Source organism: Phalacrocorax aristotelis, chromosome 2 (genome assembly GCF_949628215.1).
Source record: "Phalacrocorax aristotelis chromosome 2, bGulAri2.1, whole genome shotgun sequence".
NCBI lineage: Eukaryota > Metazoa > Chordata > Aves > Suliformes > Phalacrocoracidae > Phalacrocorax > Phalacrocorax aristotelis.
Window position 1 is genome coordinate 137,993,551 of NC_134277.1, and position 22,235 is coordinate 138,015,785.

The window sequence follows — 22,235 nt, forward strand, 5'->3', positions numbered from 1 at the left end:
TTTCTCAAATGCACACCTATTATTTGGGATTTCTGTTACTTTCAGTGTGCCATTCGGGAAGAGTCTGTCCTTTCCTTTGGTCACCATGCTAACAATTATTATATAAGGCTACAGGTAAAGTAAAATTATATTCAGACTGGAATATAGAGACCAGTGGTGTTAAGATGAGGAAAATAATTACTGCCAACAAGATGCTGCTCATTATTAGAAGGGAAAGAGTAAGCCAGCAGTTCCCTACTTCTCCTTTTTAATCTCCAGTTCACAAGGCCTTCTGTTATTATCTTATTTCTTTTTTTTTTTTTTTCAAAATGGCAGGAAGACTCATGTATGTCATATGTTAAGAGTCCTGATATTGAAATAAAGACCAGTATTCAACTGCAGTGAGCTTTTCTTCCATAGCTTCAGAAGGAAGATAAAAAACTCTTCATTTGGGTTCTAGTTAAAATGACAGCGCAAAAAGCCATTTCAAGAAATTGTATGTACATGAGAAATTTAAAGAAACTGTGTAAAAAGATAGAGTCCTCTGTTAATCATTAAGGTCCTAATCCTAATTGCCATTTTCTTTTTAAAATGTTTACAGATTTTACTTTTTTTACTGAAAGTTATTCTCAGTTCAATCATAATCCAAACAGAATTCAAGTAGCACCAGTAATCTGTTTCCTCTCAGTGGAGTTAGAGCTAAAAGAAATAAAATTTGGTTTCTGGCTCTGTCTCCCTTGCTGTGGCAGAACCTAAATCCAAAAGCATAAAGTATTTTAATACAGTCAAGTGCTCAGACATGGTTGTAGGAATAAAGCCATGTGACATCTTTCACATATCCCAGAGAACTGAAGAGGAGTGCCGTGAGGTTCAGAAATGGATGGTAGGAGCAGCCCCACAGGACTGGAAGTTGACCCATTAGGGCTGGAAGTTGACCTAAGACAGCACTCCTGGCTAGTCAGCTTTCTTCCCTACCAGGGTTTGGATTACTCAGCATCCACATGGTAGCAGAGGCTCACTGCAGACACACCCCCCAGACAAAAACTACCTTGAATTTCTCACAAACCTATGTTGACCATATCTGTGTTATCATATAGTGATGGACAGAGTCATCAAGGTTACCTGCAATATTAATTTTTTTTTGCCAAATATTTTTCCAATTTCATATGGAGGCACAAAGGAGACAGTGAAGAAAAAGATGGGGGGGGAGGGGAAGACAACTTGTTTTTTTAATGGCTTAGCAATTTGTCTTTTAGAGTAATTAGTTTTGAGCTGTGCATACTTAACAAATTAAGCTATAGATCTTAGATTTTAGTTGCTCGGTAGGTGAAGCCATTGGAGCAAATAGAAGCTTGGGACTGCGAAAAGTACTTTTAGTTTTGACAAAGTTACAGACTGGTTGTAGAGAGATAATTCTGATTATATCATTTAAAACAGCTTGCCATTTAATATCTTGGGTTTGGATTGTACCTCAGGTATGGCCATTTCCGTAAAAGGAAGCTGCTGCTGTTGTGGACCTGTGAGAAAAATATTGGGTTTGCAGTGACATGCAGTGACAGGTCAAGAAGTCAATATTTCGTTTAGCATTGGAGCAACCTGTATGAAATGTTCCTGGTTTGGTTTTGTGGACACACCAACACTTCCTTTCCTGCTGTGACATGGCATGATACTGCTGGACCCAGTGGACACCACAGTGGTGCATGTGAGCCCTGGGTGAAGGGTGGCTCCTCCTGGATGGTCAGAAGTCCATGTGGCTCCAGTGTTTGCATGTCAAAATGGGTGTGGGATATAAAAGGTGGAGTCCTGCGCATACCAAGGAGGCACCATTTCTTTCAAGGTGGCACAATAAATATGAAAGCTCGTGGCCCAATACAACCTTGCTTACGACAGGCTCAGATACAGCTATTTCCAGGGCAGCCTGTCAAATATGTCCAGTCTTCACAGTAAGGGTTGCCTGTAAGAAAGCTTGGCTTTTATGTAGCTCACTAAGAGAAAATCCCAATTTTTCAGAAGTGACTGGCATAAAACAAATCCTGTTCTTGGGAATAGAAAAGGAAATGAAGGACACTGACTTTTGCAGGTATGCGTGTAAGAGAAAGAAGGGGAGAAACAGCTGAATTTTGTAAGTAAATAAAAGCTGAGCTCTTCTCCAAATGCAGCTAGGTCTATGGTTCTCTTTTGTTTTGTTGTTTGTTCATTTTTTAACTAGTGCATAAATTGATACCTAGATTAATGACTGAAAGAACTCTTTCCAAAATGCAGTCTTTTGGCTATGGTGCCCGCTAGTTAGCAGTTCTATGTCTTCCCCATTGCCTGTTTGACAGAAGTGTAGATCTTCAGCTTCCTACCTCCATTCACAGTACAGGGATTTAACACTGCAAGCTTCTTGTATGCTTTCTATTGCTGGATAAAATAGTAGCCATTGAAATAATCTATTGAGTAATTAAGCATGAAAATACCTAGTAAACAGTAGAATACAGGATTTTATTATTTTATAAGAAGAAACAACACCGTATACTTAACTTAAATTAAACTTTAAAAATTGGTGCCAACATGTGTTTTCCAGGCCACGTAAATGCAATTCGTATTTGACCTTTAGATAGATCTCTTTCATTGCTGGGATGCCAGTGACTGAACTATAGAAGTGACTATATGAGCAAAAGACCCATGATTCACTCCTCCCCAATATCATCCTACATCAGAATAGTTGTTCATACTTAACTTTTAGTAGAACCAGTGAAAGTGAAGACTAGTGAAAGCTCTCAAACAATTCTGCAGATATTGCATTCTGTAACACAGCAAAATATTGCTAAATACATATTTAAAATTTAAAATATTAATATTTAAGATATACTGGTACATTAAGTATGTTTGCTCCTCTAACATGGTAACTTTTCCACTGCTTTTTGATATTTGTATGCTGATTGCTTTTTTCACTTTTTCTGTCAGTTAAAAAATAAAATAAAATAAAATTGAATTCAGCTAAAGATGTGATAGATAGAACCTTTCCTAGATTAGAAGAACTTGGAACCTGGCAATCTGTGTATGGGGGAAGCTTTTCATATGCAAATGGTCCAACAGTCATCTCTCTTGATAATGCATGAAAAATGCGTTCAGGTATTTGCAAATGCAAGATTACATGCATGCACCATAAAACTTCATCATACTCCTCTGTGAAAATCAAGACCTCAGTTTCATCCTTAGAGTCCTGGGAGATGTCTGTGCCATGCTAGATAATTTCTGCATCCGCACTGCTGTAATATGCTGTCACACATGCCAGAAAATTTTTCGCAGGCAACCCACAGACTCGTATGTGAGCTGCCTGTGAAGCAATCAGAGGTACAGAGAAAGGCAGAGCTAAAGCAAAATGTACCCAGTTTATGAACAGTATGAGACCTGAGTGGAATATTTATATTCTTAATGGGCTGGTCTTAATTCACCTGCCCTCCTGTTCCCTGTCTACTATACAACAGGCTGTATCCCTCTCCAACAGCTGAAGTCTATGTCAATGACAGTACTAATCCCTAGCACGCCTGCCCTTGCTCGTTTTGCCATGGCAGCAATACCATTTCAGTTTTGGCTGGCATCCTAGCAGAAAAAAAGTGTGCTGTGCACCATCCATCACTACCATCCTTGTCACCATATGTCACCAGAGGTAGCGTATCCCAAAGAACGTGTTGAACCCAAAACTGAGCCACTGTTACCTGCAAGTGGATTTTGTTTTCCTTTGGGGCTAGTCCTTCGTACTCAACGGTATTACCCACCTTCCCAAAACTGCAACATGTATCAGAGAAACAAAATACACATATTTTAATCTAGAGAGTACAGCCAGACTTTAATTATTCTATGTAATAACTTGTGGGTATGTTTATTTTGCACATTGTAGAGGGAGGGATTTATAGACTTTCAATATCTGAACAGGATTTGGGGAGCTGTGAACTCATAAGTGCAGTAGGTTTGAGACTGTTCTCATTTAGGAAACATCAAATATTAAACTAATTATTTGAATGTAAATAAAACAAAGATGGACCTTTCTGGGTTACTTGCTGCAAAAGAACAACAGTTAGAACAGCCTCTATTTCCAGACAAACCTAAACTGTGCTGAAAGAAAACATGAATGCACAACAAATGGTGCATCCCTCCCACATCAGAATTTGGGAATATCTTTAAGTGAGCACTGGTTTTCTGGTAGGTAACATGCTTGATCTTGGCCAGCATCCGCTTATATTAGCTGAAGCTGAGAAGCATTTCCATGTGCTGGTTCCTGGTTGTTTTCTTTTTTCTATTAATCTCAGCCTTTAGAACTCTTTAAAATGTGAAGAAAAAAATCCAAAAATCTTTCAGGGGGATAACACCAAAATAAAGAATGCAATGTGCACACAGAAAGGGTTAACTATCATTATTGATCCCAGAGCCATTATGGTGGTGACCCAGTATCCTAGTAAATGGAATGAAATGAAGTAATGAATGCATTTTCTACGGTTTATTTTTTTCCCGATGTTATTTTTCATTTCTTTGTGGATCACTGTATAAAAGGAAAGTGAGCTGGGAATGCGGGGTAGCTGCTGCTAAGACAGCAATGCAATCCTGCATGCAGCATACTGACTGGGCAGCACAGATAACGCAATGCCATGCACTCAAGCACAAAGCCATTCTCTGGTAACATTTTTTCCATAAATACAGCTGCAAACATCACACAATCAGCTGGAATTTCTCACTGGCACTTTTGGAACACCTCCATTACAGGCCGTGACATCTTGAATCCCTGGGAGGCTTTGGTGCTGGATGTACTTTTTCCTTTTCCCTAAAATAAAGCAGCTCGTGTTGACGGTGACCATGTGAATGAGCAAGAGGCAAATGTAAAAGCCCACAGTGTTCTTCCTTCTTATTGGAGTCTACTAGATTCCACCTCAGTGAGTTAAAGAAAAATACATAAAAGACAAGACTTCTGATTATTATACAATGTATGACTGAAGAGTGAAAAGTAACAACACTGACCTCAATCTGATTTTACTGCAGACTTAAATGGAAGCTTACATTAACATTGAGAGATTTTGAAACTTTCATCCAAAGTCGTCTCCTTTCTTTTATGAGCACTGCTTTTCCATTCTGACCTAATTGCTTGGAACACAAGTACAAAAATTTTTAAGTAGGGAATTATATATGCTTATAAGATTGATAAGTAGAATCAGGTGTTATGGGAAAGGATTGTAAGGTTGAGGTTACAGCAGAGTGAAGGTATGCACAGCTAGCTGTAGACTGTTGGGTCAATGTATATCAGGCCAGCATAAATATTTTAGGGTTTATTTGTATCTCTAGCTCTGCTTTCAAGCAAAAAATATGTCATGATGTTAACAGCAGTGTCTGATAAGGAGCTGAACATTAGAAAACGAAAGAGTAGGAGACAGCGTGCTGAAGCAATGCTGTGTTGAATCACATTCATTTTTGTTCAGAGGGATCATTCAGCCCAGTGTTTGTCTCCGGCCATTGTTGTTTGTTGCAATGCAAGACATGGGGATCTTCTTTTGGACTTAAAATAAATTAAAACAACAGTGTTAAGGCTTTAAAAAGTCTGCCTGCATCTTTCCTTGTACTTCCTTCTTCATTTTAAATGACAGGCATGAGATTAGTGGCTCATGCAGTATGTCCAGAAGATTAATGTTTCCAGGTGAGCTTAGAGAGCTGTTTCATTTGATCAGCCACTGGAATTTCTCATTGCACTGGGATGGGGGGTGGCGGGGTGGGGTGGGGGGGCAGAGAAAAAGAAAGAATCTAACAGTTCTAAAAGCTGCAGGTCTATGGCACCAGTCTTCTGTTAGCAATAATGATAGATAATAATTTCAGATACATTTCTGAGACTAAGGAATGTTTTCTTTGCTGTATTAAAGCAATTGACTCCAGCATACACTTCAACAGCAATAATTTAACTCCAGATTCAGGAATTCAATATCCTTCAGCATTCCTTTGCAACCTTCTATTTTCAGAAACTGTGTGATAAAGATGAATTGCAAATCTTAACAAAAATGGTTCCAGCTGAAGATATATGTTTCTTTTGTGAATATTTTCACACACAAGCATACATGTACAAATATACGAGGAAAAGGAAAATGCAGGAACCTTGGGTAGGGGTTAGCAACCTGGATGAAAATTTTAGATTTGGGGGTGTGGGGTAGGAGTTGCTTCTGTTTTAACTTCATGATGAAGTTGCCAAATGCTGAATGGTTTCCAATGAGACTTGACGCAAAAATAAGGATTCTGGACTCCTTTCAGGAATCTGATATAAGCCCAAAAGGCCTTTGAGGGAGAGAATGTCCACTGGGTGTTTATTGTCTTGTCTAGCTCTATATATTTCTTACGCCAACTGCAGTAGAGATTAGTTTCTGAAGCCTTTTTACAAACATTTGTGCTGTGTGTTTATGTGTGGTTTGCTCAAAATAATCACATTCTGAAGAAATGAACTGGAAATCTCATGGTCCCACAGATTTCTGGGGGAAAGAATTAGCTCAGAGCAGAGGAGTTCTTGGTTCCTATGGTCTCTGAGCCAAAATGACATATTTTCTTTGTGGGTAATAGAGATCCATTTTTTGTATGGCAAAGCTAATGTGGACAGAAAATGTTACTGGGAAGCATATAAGAATGTGGATCCACTTAACGTAAGATGGCGAATGACCAATTTGAGAGCTTCACTAGCACTGTATATTAATATGCATGTTAATTTATACTTTTACTTTTTTTAAATTAAACTGGAATATGTCATATGGTCTTTTTGGTAGTACCTTTGATATTCAGACTCAATTTAATGAGTTTCAAAATAATTATTCCCTAATATGATTTTTAGTAACCTACTATAATGTTTCCTCTTACTGATTCATGATATATGCAAATTAATATCATTAATAATATGTAGTGCACCTTAAACCACTTGCAAGAGAACCTCTGAAGCAGCATATAAAATATACCTGCATGCAAGATGAAATGTACATCTACAGAAGTAAAAAGCAGAAGTCTCATAAATTACAGAGAGAAGGATGATGTTTTATGTTTATAGAAAGGGTTTATGGCATGACTTCTATGATTTTGGTTATTACTGATAAGTAAAATGAATAATGGTTGAAAAAGTGTTTGAGGGGATGAAGGGTGGGGGATTATAAGGCCAAAACAGAGCCCACTTCTTGTTGAGAAACATGTTTTTTTTGTTAAAAAAATACACCAATGTGATATATTAGTAAGAATAGCAGAGTAATTGGAAATTTATGTAGTTAGCAAGGCTATTTGAAGTTGTAGTGATTTACAGTTCTGGTTAATACTAGTTAGGTACTAACAAAATCAGTATAGGAGGAAAGATAAAACATCGTGCTTTAGGACTCAAAGTAATCCTAAACTACTTAGCATTTTATGAGGAAAATCATGCTGCGATGATAAGAGAATGGAGGGAAAATAATCATGTTTCTAAGTAGCCTGAGGTTCTTGCATCTCCTTCCAAAGCATCTAGGGCAGCTGGAGGCAGAAAACTACAGTATATGAACCATCAGGCTGACAAGATATTGCATTTTCTCTGTTCTTAACAACTACTTCTATATTTTTCTTGTAGAAATGCCAAAGAGACCTGCATAAAACAACACTGCATATTGTTCATTTTGAAGCTTGTCAGTATTTCCAGTTATTATATGTCCTGCTTTTGCAGTAGGATTCTATGCCATTTTAGTTTGGTTGTCAAATTGAATCCACTGGGGAACTTCATGCACCAGCAATGAAATAGAGTTAGTACATGGCTAGAACGTAAACATTGCTAATACAGAAAGATTGGATTTGGCATATCATTTGTTTGTAAATCATCTCCACAATCTTGTTTCCTCCCATGTGCCAAATTTCAGTGGCATTATCTCCACTTCTGCTGTCATTTTATTCACCCCAACCTGGACCTGTTAATAAAAATGGTAGACTTTAGGTTAGTGTGTGTCACAGGGCATTTTCCTTTATATTACTGCTATAGTATTTCATAATACTAAGACTCTGATAGCATTAAGGGAATATTTAAAGATTTTTACAGGAAAACGTACAAGCTAATTCTGTGGCTGTCCGTCATATGTTTTATAATAGTTGTGTTACAAAGACAAAACTTTTCAGAGCCCTAATACATGATATATTGGATATGAGGAAAAAACTTTTTACAGTGAGGGTGGTAAGACACTGCACCTGGTTGCCCAAAGAAGTTGTGGATACCCCATCATTGGAGGTGTTCTCAGTCAGGTTGGATGGCACTTTGAGCAACCCAATCTAGTGAAACACGTTCCTGCTCATAGCAGGAGGGTTGGACTACATGATGTTTAAAGATCCCTTCCAATCCAAACCATTCTATGATTCTATGACTCTATGATTTGGGACCCAAATTTTCATAAAGTTTGCACTGAAAAACTTACTGTTTCTCAAGGGAAATGCTATGACTTGTGCTATAAGATTCCAAAATGTATTTGGAGCTTGAAAAGAACATCCTCTATAGATCCCCTAATCCAGATAAACCTGGAACATGAAGATCATGGGTAAAAAGAGGGTATATAGAAAGGAGAGTTGAACAGCTGGAAGTACTTGGGAGTAGTTGTTTGGGGTAAGGGACTTGGTGAAATGAAGTGGGACCAAGATGAAAGTTGAGATCAGTATGAAGAGGAATGAAGATTTTCACTTCTCTGTCCTGAAGGATTTCAGGACAAAGAATGAGGGTAAAATCAGGCATGTTTTGGAGACAAAGAGTAGTGGAAGGAGGTAGAAGTGTACCAGGGGCTGCAGAGATCCATACCTGTCTCCCTGGCATCTTCCTGTGATATGTAGACATCACTTTTCAAGACTCAGTGAAATCCACAGTGTGATTCCTCTCTGATCTGTTGTCAGTCTGGCCTGTTGCCATGACCTCTAGCCTGTTGGAATACCCTCAAGCTCAGACCTACCCTTGAAAGTTTTGACAGAAAAGTTCAGGGTATCAAAAACGTACCTACCCCTCTGTGATGGCTGTTATGCCAACAAACCCTAGGGGCAGAAGCTGGTACAGTAGCCAACATTTCAGAGACACACACTTTGCCCTCCCACCTAACAGCACCTGGAAGCTGCCCATCCACATCCTCTACCCCACACCATCCCCTGCTGCCTCTGCCCCATGCCTCTGGGGCTGCTGGGCCCTTCTGCCCAAACCAGGACAAACCCCAGGGCTGCTGTGATGTGCAGAATGAGCTGTGTGTTGGAAAGCATTTCTGTGGAAGCAGAATGGCTTGTGTCACTCAGAAAGCCTTGGGAATGTTCACTTTTCAAAATTATGAGGAAATGCACTTCAAATATAAGCAAATTTTGTTGGAATGTCCAAGAAATATGGTTAACAAATGGAGACAAAAGGATGTTGGTAATTTTTGGCAAAATATTGTTATTGTGATGGTTATTTTAGGAAAATACTTTTTGTTCATGTTTGCATTAATAAAGCTGACCATCTGCAGGAATAATAGTGAGAAAGACAAAGGGACTGGGGCAACAGAGGTAGTGAGCTCTTTTGTACACTACAGATTTCAATTGTCATGAGAAACTATTGCTTGGAGCATGAATCTGACATTAGTAGGAGAGTTAGATAAAAGGCTGTGGGGTAGAGAAAGTAGCCAAGTATTAGAAGAGAGAAAAAAAAAATGTATTTTGAAGACAAGTTGGAAATTACTGAGGTTCAGGGCATGTTCCCTAGAATAAATCATACTGAAATCTGAAAGGGGTAGATGATGGACTTTCATACTGTATCCCCCACTACACAGTTTAATGTTGCTGCTTGAGGCTAATTGTAGTGCTGAGAAACTCAGACATCTAGTCAACATTAAGCTTTGTCTGAGTCTCATGGTAATAACTATCTTTTGTTACCAAAGAATAGCAGCAGAGAGTTTGTTGGCTGCTGCCCTGTAATGACTGTGCTTGATCGGAAAGAAGACAGGTGCTCTATTTTCTTTTTGTAAACAGCATCTTTGTTGTGATCAAGAGAAGGTAAAGAAAGAAAGGTGCTCCTTGCACACCTCACTGTCTGAAAAAAGCAGTAACTCAAGGACCAGTTTTCCTCCCATTAATAGCAGCAATGAGAAAATACAGTGCAAGCAGGGACTGGGATCATAGAAGAGTTTCTGCTTGAACATTTTTTTTTCTTTTTGACTGTCTAAACTTATATTAAAACAGTTGTCCTCTCTTCCTGAAGGTAGCAGAAAGTACCTGATGTACTTTTACCTTGGTTTCCTATATCCGCGTGGCAATGCTAATCTTCTGTATGCACAGAATTAGCCAGTCCATGTGTTAAAAACTACTTGTCAGGTAGAAATTTCTTTGGGTGGGAAACAGAGCAGTTGAAAACTTGTTTAAATTAAAGTGATCTTCTTACAGGAAGACTGTACTTGCCTGCATCTATAGTTTGGCTCTGGTGGGGTGAAGTGCTCATATGACAGACAGCTTCATGGCTGCCATGGCACAAACTGAACTAGGGGTTTCCACAGTAAACACCCAAACTCCTGCAGCCCTTACAGCTGGTCTGCAGATAAGTGGCTGTGGTCACGTAGCTGAGTTTGAAACTTTGGCACCTGCAAAACAGCAGTGTGGATTTTCCCATAGTGGAACCCACAAGTCTGGTGCTAAAGGGGAGGAGTAGGGAGGATTGCCACCGACAGGGCTTCCTTCCCATAGGAAGCACTTCACAAGACATGCCCTTTTCTCCGTGATGTCCCTTCCCCTGCAGCCCAATACTCCAGCCATCCCCCAGGGTCATCTGCATCTTCTCCCAAGTTACTAGCGATAGAACATGAGGAAATGGCTTCAAGCTGCATCAGGGGAGGTTTAGGTTGGATATTAGGAAAAATTTCTTCACTGTAAGAGTGGTCAGGCATTGGAACAGGCTGCCCAGAGAGGTGGTGGAGTCACCATCCCTGGAGGTATTTAAAAGATGCGTAGACATAGCACTTCAGGGCATGGTTTAGGAGACATGATGGTGTTGGGTTGACAGTTGGACTTGATGAACCTAGAGGGTTTTTCCAACCTTAATGATTCTATGATTCAAGCACCAGCAGAGAAGCAGTTTGGGACGTCTCAGCCACAGCCTCAGCAGCCTCAGCAGAATCCATGGGCAGTTTTCAAAAAGCTGCAAGATTAGCATTCTCCCCTTCCCATGGACCACTGCTGGTCTCACACCCAAAGGCGCCAGGGAAGGTCTTCTCAGTGACTGTGCCATTACTTTCTAGAGGTGCAGGGATGGCAGCAAGCAGAGAAAAACCAAGGTAGGCCAATGCTCTATGTCAGCTGTGAAGCACATCGGCATCTATTCGGCAGCTAAGGGAGAAACCGCTGTCACCAGGACCCTGAAAAAACAGTTTGTGACAGGTGGATAGACAGGACAGGATTTCCCCTGTTAGCTCTCGTCTGTCCTCACACCAACCCAGTTCCCTGGGGAACAGAAAGAGACTTTCCAACAAGACAACCCCTGACACTTTTGTTACTGAATGGTGTTAAGGATGATAGCTTATATATTCCTATGGTCTCATTTCATTTTAGCAGTATTTAATGAAAGAAGTGATGGTGGAACAAAGCAATTTCATATACTATTCAACAAGCACCTCTTTCTGTATGAAGCATTAACAATACCTGTCATCTTTGTACAAAAAAAGGTTTCCAATTACTTCAATGCTAGGAGAAAATCCAAATGCAGACAAGAGCCCCACAAGCAAATTATTTTTAATACCATTATGGAAAAGGAAAATGTGTGACCCAGACCTTCGTTTAATATTTTAGCAGCCTTGAAAGTTGAGTTTGTGTTCAATTTTCTAGGAAGTTTCTTCTTTACACCTGTGCAATTTGGGCACAGAATTGAGCAGAACTAAGAACTATCCTCTCCACTTTTTTCACATTTCAGTGCTAGAGGTGGGAAAAAGGGAGGAGATGACATGTAATTAACGCAACATATAAAGAAAAAAGAAGTCTATGATGTAAAAAATGTCATATGATTTTAGTAAATTCCTTTACTACACAGCATGGAGATTTATAGGACTGGTAGATGGAAGAGTATAAAAGAAAGATAGATTAACGCTATCTTTGCTGGTGTCCGTTTATGTTATAAAACACTAGACTAGAGGCTTTCTCTAAATTGCATCTACTTCTTGGTCTTCCCCTTCTGTCCCACATACTTTGAGTCATCGGAAAGAGGAGAAAAATGCATCCTGATCTCCCTATATCCATACCACTGTCTGGATATAAATTATACATTCATAGTGTTAATCCTTTTTCTGCACATTAAATTTAATTACCATTTCTTCCATTAAAGGTTGGTCTAAAGCAGAGCTGATCTGGAAAGACACAATGACACACTTTTTCATCTGAAATTTTAAGTCAAGAAACTGTGGGATTTTTCAAGGAATGTCTCAGTTTCTGCAACCATTCACAAGAATGGGTGGAAGAACATCTGATGAAACATGTCTTCAAAAATTAGCTGTTGAGCTACAGAGGCCCTTAGAGTTTTCTTAGCTCCAGGTCTTGGTTCCCAGTCTTTCTGACACAGAGCCCACACTAGGAAGCCACATCAGTAATACTTAATTATAGGTACCTGGAACAGTTCTGTTTAACTGGGTCTTAGGGTACTAAGCAGAGTGGCTACAACTAAAATGTCAATTCACAATTGTCTCTAGCTCATGTAAATTCTCTGCGTAGGAATTGTATGAGAGAGATCTTGTTAACTGGGGCTAAAAGTCAAGCCAGGAACCGCTCTACCAATTTAATGTAAGACATAACTGAGCACTAGTGTCTGGGAAGGGCACTATTTAATTTTATAGTATAGATGTAGGCTGAGACACACATCCTGGATTTGCAGCAGAAAGCCTCGAAGTCCTAGTTTTCAGGGTTTGTGCTAGTACTTGGTGAAGCTTCTAGTTTATGACATATTTTTTTGTGAACCAAAATGGTTGAGAGGTTCTGGTTTAGGGTGGGGTTGGGAATTTTTCAGTAAAACCTTTTAAAGAATCTGAAGGGCAGGTATACTGAGAAGTACTGAAATACTTCTAGGGTATGAATCCTCTTTAGGTAGCATTGCTTACACTTACAAAACTTATTTAAAGGCAACTGTTGTCTTCAGGACCAGATTCTCAGATTGCTTTGGCAGTGAACCTATGAGCAAACCCTCAAGGCTGGCTAGCACTGCCTCTCTAAAGATGGGAGGTTCATGCAGCAGAGTCTCCTTGGTCACTACTAAACTGGCTGGAGGAGGTAGCCACGCAGTGGTGGGAAAGGGTGATAGGAGAAATGTAGATCATGATGTGTTAAGTTGTTCTTTCAGACAAATTTATGTAGTCACTGAATACAATCACTGCTCTCTCTAAATGGTTTGCATTTTTTAAAGTATCTTTTTTTCCCTTCTTAATTGCTATGTGCTTTTCAGTATAATCAGAAATTAAAATGCCATGTGTGAAATTAGATATATTCTACTGATGAAACACAACTTTGAATGAAATCTAGATCCCATTCCTTAACTAACCTCTGCTGTGCTAACATGAATAGATAGAACTGCAGATGCATTTCTTTTAATAAAGTAATGTCATTTGATTCTGAAAGCACAGAGAGAGCAGGTTGCTGCATTACAATGTGCTGTTGTTTGCACAGTCACTTTCCTATTCATAGTGATTCCTTAATAGTTTGAATTTCAGTGTTGAATTTATCTTAATGTTGATGTCTAACTGAACATTTATAGTATATGATCAGAGAAAATAATGTGAGAGTCCCTGGGCTGCTCCGTTCCCACAAAGGAGCAATGTGAACATCTGTGTCCTTTGCCAAGTTGTCTGGTTCATATTCATGTATAAGTGCAGTAGCTAATTTTACAGAATAAGGAGTGATACCTCTCTGCATTCCTTCGGGTGTAATCATTAGCCCAGGTAAATCTCTGTGCTGCAGCCAGCAAATTTATTTGACACACAGTTTATGACCTAGTAGATGTAAATGTCTGCTGTGAAACTAATGATGGATGAAGCAAGAGAACAAGTTATCTCACAAGATTTCCAGTTGAGCTAGAAATAATCTATCTTGTGAAATGTTGACAAGTTGACTTCTAATCTTAGTTAGAAAATTGAGGTTGGAGTAGATAGTGCTGAAAAATAATGGGGTGAAAATCTGTTCTAACTTTTCAAACCATTTGCTACATCCATTCTTAACTTACTACAAGGTGCTTAGGGACTTACAGAGCTATTCAATCACTTTCATATTAACAGAAAAATCCCATGTGCGCAGCTTTTCTATGAACTATTTCCTGTGTTAAAGAGAAATTCTGGCTATTACCGTCTGTATAACATAGTTCACTGTTTTCTGCTAGTACATTTAGAGACTTATTTAAGTGCAAGGAACTCTTAACTGATTCTGAATGGCTTTACAGCTGTGTTTCCTTACAGTGTTTCCTTTCTGACAGTTTTTGATGAAAATAAAGGGAACACATAACGAACAGCCCTCCGTCTTCTATGCTACTCGTCTATGTTAAAAGGGGGTTGTAGAGCTGCAACTGTAGGTCTACAAGAAGAATCATCAAGATAGTATTGATCTGTCGTGGAGGGATGTGAAAAATTTTTACAGTCCTTTAAAGTTCATATGCCTAAGAATAATGACCTGGGCTGTAGCTCTGAAAAAGAAGCAGATGAGAGACATGAAAAATATGTGAAGATGAATCCCACAGCCTCAGGTATTTCCCCAGAACAGATTATAACTCTAGTTTTTTTTCCTAAAATCTGACCTAGTTGTGGTAGAAGATGGTGAAAGTCAATACAGTCAATGACCTTAAAGCTGGCATATTAAAACAGAGTGGAAAGGTCTAATTACCATAAAGGTCACAGGATAAAAATTTCATTCTGATTCTGTTATTTCCAGTGTCCAATGGAAATGCAGCGTAGCTATAAAAATTCCTCAGTGGCTTTCAGAAATGCTTGATGTTTACTTTGTTGAGTCAACATTAGCAGAATTCATATTTCTTTAAATAAGGGAATCGTAGCTGAATTTTTAACAACTATTGAAGAGGAAGATTAATATATATTTAATAAAGCACTTGCTTAAAATTAAGGGCAGGAAAGCATTTCAAGGAGGTATGAAAACTGTCTCCAATATTCATCCAACTTCAAGAGATAAGTAAAAAAAGAAATTTAATATTTGATGGAAAATATTATTTGAGTAATACAGCTCCTACAAAAGGAACTACAATCATATATAATTCCAAAATTATTAATATGGAGAAAATTTTACCAAGTAGTATATTTTGTATGAAATAGTTCCACACAAAAACTTTTCACTTCAGGACATTTTATAATTTAAAATAAATGTTGTTTTAGCTAAAAATACCAAATGTAAATGGAAAACATGTTTTAAATCCTTTTAAATGTTAGAAGCATGAAATTTCAAATGGAAAAATATTTTCTGTCAAAAATATCTGAGACACGCATATTTTCAATGTTTCTGATTTTAAAAATATCATATGGATTACTTTTTCACTTTGTGTGAAATAAAAGTATCCAGTCAGTAAGTCTCAGGCTTTTACTGCAGCCTTTGAGGTCAAGAATAGCTTAAATAAAAAAATCTGGGCCTTTAGCATCACTGTCCAGTGCAGTGATGCTTCCTCATTCTACGCCTCAGCTTGCTACTTCTTTTTTCCCTCCACTACACTCAAGTTAAACATAGACTTTACCAAGAACATGTGCTTCCTTGAAAGCTTTTATCTCCCAGTGATTCCACAGTAAATGGAATACATTGTTCTGTCACAGCAATTTTACACAGAAATAACTCTGATAATTTTGTTGAACGCTACTTTTTTTGTATATTAGGGAAAGTGAGGAGGGATTTAGCTGCAGCATCACTCAGACGGCAGGGAATTTGTTTCCTAATTAGTTGTTCTACTTTATCCATGTGATTTTTTGTAATGTTGACTTTGCAACATCCAGTCAGGGTGTGGAGCTTTTTAATATAGGTTTGTGTTTATATAGACAGCTTCCTAGGCTTGAGCAAGCTGTTCTCCAGAGAAGGGTCTGTGCTTTTCCCCATGAGTAACTGTTACAAGGAATCAAAATGGTGGACATGTACTTCCTGATATGTCTTTTAGTTTGGTTCAAAAGAACAGAGTAATTTGAGAACCAGCAAGTCTAAAGTCTATATAAACATCACTTATTTTTAAATTTCAAGGACATACACACAGGCTTAGTGTAAGTAAACTTTTAAAAAATGTGCACAAGATTTTTGGTGTTGTTGCGAGTTTTGACAATTATAAGTGCCTGCCTAAGATAAAGTACGCGCAAAAGCAGATGTATTTGAAGTAGGAAATAGATACTCTCATTTGCTTTTGAAAACTCTCTTTTTGAGTGGATACTGAAGTGGCAGCTAAAGATCAGTGTGCATTTCTTTAGATCCTAAATGGGAGCTCTTCAGAACCATTACAGCCCTCCACAACAGATCTTGACTTGCAACCATGAGTTGTCTCTACATCTAAGTTACCATTCCTGTCGTCTTCTGTAATAGAAATACATTATTGGCTTCAGCTTCCTGAGTGGAAACTTGTGCATGTTTAAAAAATATCTAAAAATTTTGCCTAAAATCTTCAGGCATTACAGTAAGAATTATTAGGAAAGTTCTATGTCATCAATTCAGAAGTGGCAAAAACTAGATAAGTGTTTTCACAGTCTATACTCATTTTCAGTGTCTTGAAGGTGCCTTTATAAATTCACTCTAACTTCCAGACATGTGGCTTACTAATATCAAATGTTTGCTTTCAGATATCAACATGGCAGGAGAACCAAAACCATACAGACCAAAACCTGGCAACAAGCGGCCGCTTTCAGCACTTTACAGGTGAGATTTCATCTGAACTTCCTACAATTCAATTTTTATTAGAAAAATTACAGTAAACTGAAATGTATCTACCAATGTCACTTTGTAGCCCATGAGTGAGACAAAGGATTTTTTTCCATTTACTCTTTGATGTTTGTGCAAAATATAAACAAGCCCCTGTACACAGCAAAAAGTCTTGAATGTGAGTAAAAGAGCCAGTATTGTAGTGTCTGACACTACCTATTTCTGTTTACTCACTCCAGAGCAAAATGTTCTAACTTCTGGAGATAAAGACTGTCCATACGATGCGTGTCTTAAAAAACTAGCTGATGCCAACTAGGAGTAAACCCAGCAAACAAAATTCCTGAGTGATACTTAGATGCAATGATTACAATATGCAGTTAATGCCCCTATTTTAGTTGGAAACAAACACCAGAGTTTGTTTGCTGTAAAAAAATGATGTACTTCAGATATTTAAGTGATAATACAGGCATTCAGGAGAATAGATAAAACAAAATCAGTCAGACCACAATTTTATTTCTTAGTGAAGACACCTTATGTTTTACTGAGGTCAAAAAGCTGGTCTCCGGATTCTCAGTATTCACATGATGGATGTTATTTGCCAATGCAAGAATAATGCAAAGGAAAGGACTGCAGCTTTAAACTGTAAGAGGTATTACACATAGAGTCTTGCTATACTAAAAAACTATTTGAAAAGTTTTTTGACAGTGACACTCTTTTAGGATGAAGTAGCAGAATGTGATCGCCTTGCACACATTTTGTTCCAGGGATGATAAAGCCACTGGGGTTGTGCTTTGTGAACACTATGTTCTGTAAGACCCCACAGAAGTGCTCAGTCTAGAATTCAAGTTTTGAATTTAAATAGTGTTGCATTAAAAATATATTTGCTTAGTTATTTGTATAGGCACCGCTAATTTAATTTTCCCTCTACACCTCCATTTTTTCTTTTCCTGAAGTGAAAATGGAAGTGCAGGAGAAGAGAAGCAAACTTTAGACCCATATAGAAGTGTAATGTTTAATAGAATTATAATGAAGTACACAATAAAATTATAAATCTGTCATTTACTAAGCCTGCTGACAAAAAGACTGGTGTGCTGATTTGTGAAGTGTTTATTAACGTCTCCACTTCTAGTACTATAATCAATTTTTTTAAAAAAAGATTGACTGCTATTTCAATTTTTAATCCTTATGCTTTATTGCTTGGCTATGGCCTCATTCCTGAGACTTTTTTATTTGCAGTGTTCGGTGAAATAACTAACAATTTCAGAGCAACAGAACTGGTTTCTCATTGATTTCTGTCCCAAGGCTGAGAACCTAACAAGACTGGACTGCTTCCTCAAGTGCTCAGGAGGACATTGACACCGCCTTTCCCCTACTCCCAGGTGTCTTCTTTCATACAGCTTGTACAAACCTGAAGAAACGCCCACCTTTTTTTTTTTTTTTCCAAAATCACTTAAGCTTAGTGAAGCATTGCAGATTGTTAGGGGGACTGGCAGACAGACATGCACACATGCATTTCTGCTCAATAAACCTCACTTCTCATAGAAGTACTACAGAATTTATGCTCCAGATCCATGAAAGGAGTCAGGGCTGATTTCTACTGTGGCTGAAATGCAGATAGACTGGGTCTGAGAAGAGCTCAGTGTTGAAACCAGAGACACTTGAGCAGGACTTTTCAAGCCTGGTCTGATCTGAAAGCTTCGGACCAGAAGAAATTGAAGGTGGGATCTCAGAATGAGACAGGCTGGAGCATTTTAGATCTGAGCCTGTGTGCTACATAATAGTAAAGTGAAGTTTTAGCATATAGTTGCCCTTAGCTGAAGTGATAGGAATATTATTTTTGGATAAGAGAACCCCTGTTTTATTATTACTCTCAACTGCAAGCTGCTAAACTCTGTAGGTGTCACTGGTAGCCATGGTGTACTCTGTCCCTGTGCAAGTATTTCCGAAGATTTTTGAAGATGTTCTGTGGTTTCTGGTATTTATATGCACTTCCACCTCTGAGCTTCTGAATGATTTATCATAAATACTTGTTCTACAGACAAGATGGGGATAAGAGAGACACCTGTGGAAAGGTCTGAGGGAACTTTAAAGAGAAAAAATATCTTAAACAGTGTCCTTTCATAAATCTAGTACTGACTATTTCTCTAGAAGATTATGAAAAGCTTTTTTGAGCCTTCATCTGATGGTAATGGAGAACTTTCATTATCTCTGTATCTGTTACCATATTAATATGCGAGGAGATCAATGACTTACAAAGTTCTTGACAGTGTTGAGAATAGTTACTTATTTCAAAACATTGTACTGGGCCTGACTGGGATGGAGTTAACTTTCTTTTTAGGATCCCATATGGTGCTGTGTTTTTGATTTGTTACTAAAACACACTAATGTTTTGGCTGTTGAACAGTGCTCAAACAGCCTCAAGGCTTTCTCTTTTTCCTATTCTGCCATCCCAATGAATAGGCTGGGTGTGGGCAATACAGTTGAGACAGCTGACCCAAAATGGCCAAAGGGATATTCCATGTCCTATAACATCATGCTCAGAAATAAAAACTGGGGTTTTTTCCTTCCAAAGTAGCTGTTGCTTGGAGACTGCCTGGGCTGGTTGTGGGAGGTGGAAAGTAATTGCCTTTAAATCACTTGGGGTTTTTTCTCTCCTTTCTTCCCTTATTAAGCTGCATTTATCTCAACTCATGAGTGTTTTTCGCTTTTGGTCTTCCTATTCTCTCCTTCATTCCAATGGGGGATGATGGTAGGAGAGTGTGAGGGTGGCTGTGTGGGTGCTTAGCTGCTGGCCAGGGTCAACCCACAAGATGGAGAAACTTAAGAGGGAAGTGGTTACCTTAGACTTGATTTTGACTAAGAGAGGCGCTGGTTAGAAAATTAGTTATCACAAAATATTTACTGTGAAAAGGGAGGATTGAGAGCAGTAGAAATAGGATAATGTATCTCAGAAAGGACAGATTTCAATGAGCTCAGAGAACTGGAAAGTACAATCTATTGGAAAGACATTTTAGGGACAAAAGGAGTAAGGAAAATCTTATATCAACTATGCTTAAAGTAGAACACAAAATTCTCCTGAAGCAGTAGTAGAATAAAGGAATTATATGGCAGCATCAGGTTTCTTTAACATCCTGAAAAGTGAAAAGGAATTGTACAAAATGTGGAATCAAAACCCCATGACTGGAAGTGAGTAGAAAAGAACAGCAGAGTCATCTAACAGGATGTCAGAAAGGCTAAAGCACATAACAGTATAAAAGGCAACAAAAAGATTGTCATTAGAATAACTTCCTCTGCTTTTTTACGCTGCTGTTACTTAGCAGGAGAGGAGAGCAGATAGTAGACAATACAGAAAAGGCTTTAGCAAAAGAAGTTAGTTGATCAGCTATTTAAGAAAATCAATTTTAACCAGAGGATATGGAATAGAATTGGCTAACCAGTATTTGAATAAGTGAATTCAATGGAAATGTTATGATGAGGTTCACCCTAGAGTGTTTAAAGGACTAGGTAAATCTGTGTATGGAGTGTTAGTGATTGTTTTCAAAAACTTACCAAGGACATGTAAGGTAGAAGACCAGTGGGCATGGGCAGGTGTTATACCTATTTTTAAGAAGAGGAGGATCCAGAAAATTATCAGATCAGCCCAGCTTTCATTCCCAGAAATGTACTAGAACAGATTATTAAACAATCAATATATCAACACCTAGAGGATAATAAGAGGGTAAAAAATAAATCCATCATCGAATTACAGAGAGCAAATTATGTTGAAGGAATATAATTTCCTTCTCTGACAAGATAGCCAATTTAGTGAAAAAAAGAGGAAACAGCAGATGTGCTATATGGTCATTTAAACAAGCTTGGACACCACATGTGGTGTTTTCATAAGCCTCTTCAGGAAACTTGTCTAGAAGAAACTGTCTTAAGGTACATATCCAATAGAAAAACAGCAACTGTGTAAAACATAGTATTAAGGATAACAAATATTGTTTGTTCAGCCTCCTTTGTTACAGATTTTTAAAGACTATTTTTTGATATTTGAGATACATTTAAGAAACCCGCATCACATTTATAGCCGGTTATGCACATGAGTAATTAATACAGAGCACCCAATGTTCTATGATGTGCTATACCCACATAATTTGCTTATGTGTCCAAGTCTTTAGATCCACTTTTGCCTGGACAGTGTAAGAATACTTGGTCATGCCTCAGTTCAGGATCTACATTCTTTTTTAATCCTTTATGGTTTTATAATCTGTGGAAATAATCTCATTTAATCTCACCTATGTGAAATTTAGCATAAGGCTAAATATGAGACACATATTTTTTTTTTCAGCTATAGGAATAACTAGATGCTAGACAGATAATCATATATAATTTCTCCTTCAACTTATCAATGCAATCATTTACATATCCAGACTCTCCTTTGTTCTCCAGTTTATTATTTCACTTATACTTTTTTCACATCCTTTTGATGCTAGCATTCCTGGTACAGTTCATAGAAAAAAAGACTGCAATTAAAAGTGATACAGAGAATTTAAAAGGCATCATGTACCTAATGAAGGTTTTGCTATTCACTGGACCAGAATTTACTTCCAGTTCTTCTTCTCTCTTAAATATAATTTAACCCTAATTCCTACTGGCTGAAGATCCCATTGATCACAACCCTTGACTGCTGGCATGCAGACTTGCACTGCTTGGAATAATTCCATGGGACTTTGTCCCAGAGGAAAGAGTGGGCCAGGAGAGCTGGCTGATTTCCAAGGATCACCTCCTTCAAGTTCAAGAAATGAAGCAAAGGTAGCAGGTGACCTGCCCAGATGAACAAGAAGCTCCTGAAAAAATTACAATGTAAAAAAGAGTCATAAAAAGGTGGAAGTAGCAACAGGTGGCCTGGGAGGTATATAGAGGCCCTGTCTAGGAGTGCAGGGATGTAGTTAGAGTGCTGTGGGAGAGGGTCAATGTCATCATGAGGCCACTCAATCCATAATAAGAGAACTTCCATTTTGCATTAGGCCTTAAAAATACTTGGAGAACAGAAAGATTTAGGCTTTGCTTCAGGAAGCTGCTAAACACATTATTAACTTTAAGCATACTTATTGAACAACTACAGATACACTTAAGGTAGTGCTCAGGAATCAGCTTAAATCTAACATAACTCTTATCTCCAGCAACATTTCTCCTGATTTGCATTGCTGTTCAGTATATGAGGGGAGACTTAAATCCCAGAAGGTCCAAAACTGTTGTGAATTTCCTTTTTTAGCACAGCAGCTCTGCTGAAATCCAAATGTCTGAAAATCTGCATCTTAAAATTATTTTACATCTTATTATTTGGGTCTAGCCTCAAGCAGAAGTTAGTTTTACTGGCTAACCTTCATATCTTTGAAACAAAAGGCGAAGAT

The 22,235-nt window shown here is 38.2% G+C and overlaps 1 protein-coding gene across 2 annotated transcripts in view; it reads left to right on the forward strand.

Annotated features, from left to right (window-relative positions):
* Positions 1-22,235, forward strand: part of RALYL (RALY RNA binding protein like) — a 396,442-nt gene that overhangs the window by 294,359 nt on the left and 79,848 nt on the right. For both annotated transcript variants that reach the window (XM_075085317.1, XM_075085316.1), the window contains exon 4: positions 16,761-16,836. In XM_075085317.1, coding sequence (XP_074941418.1) covers positions 16,761-16,836 — 76 coding nt within the window. The remainder of the gene's footprint in view (positions 1-16,760; positions 16,837-22,235) is intronic.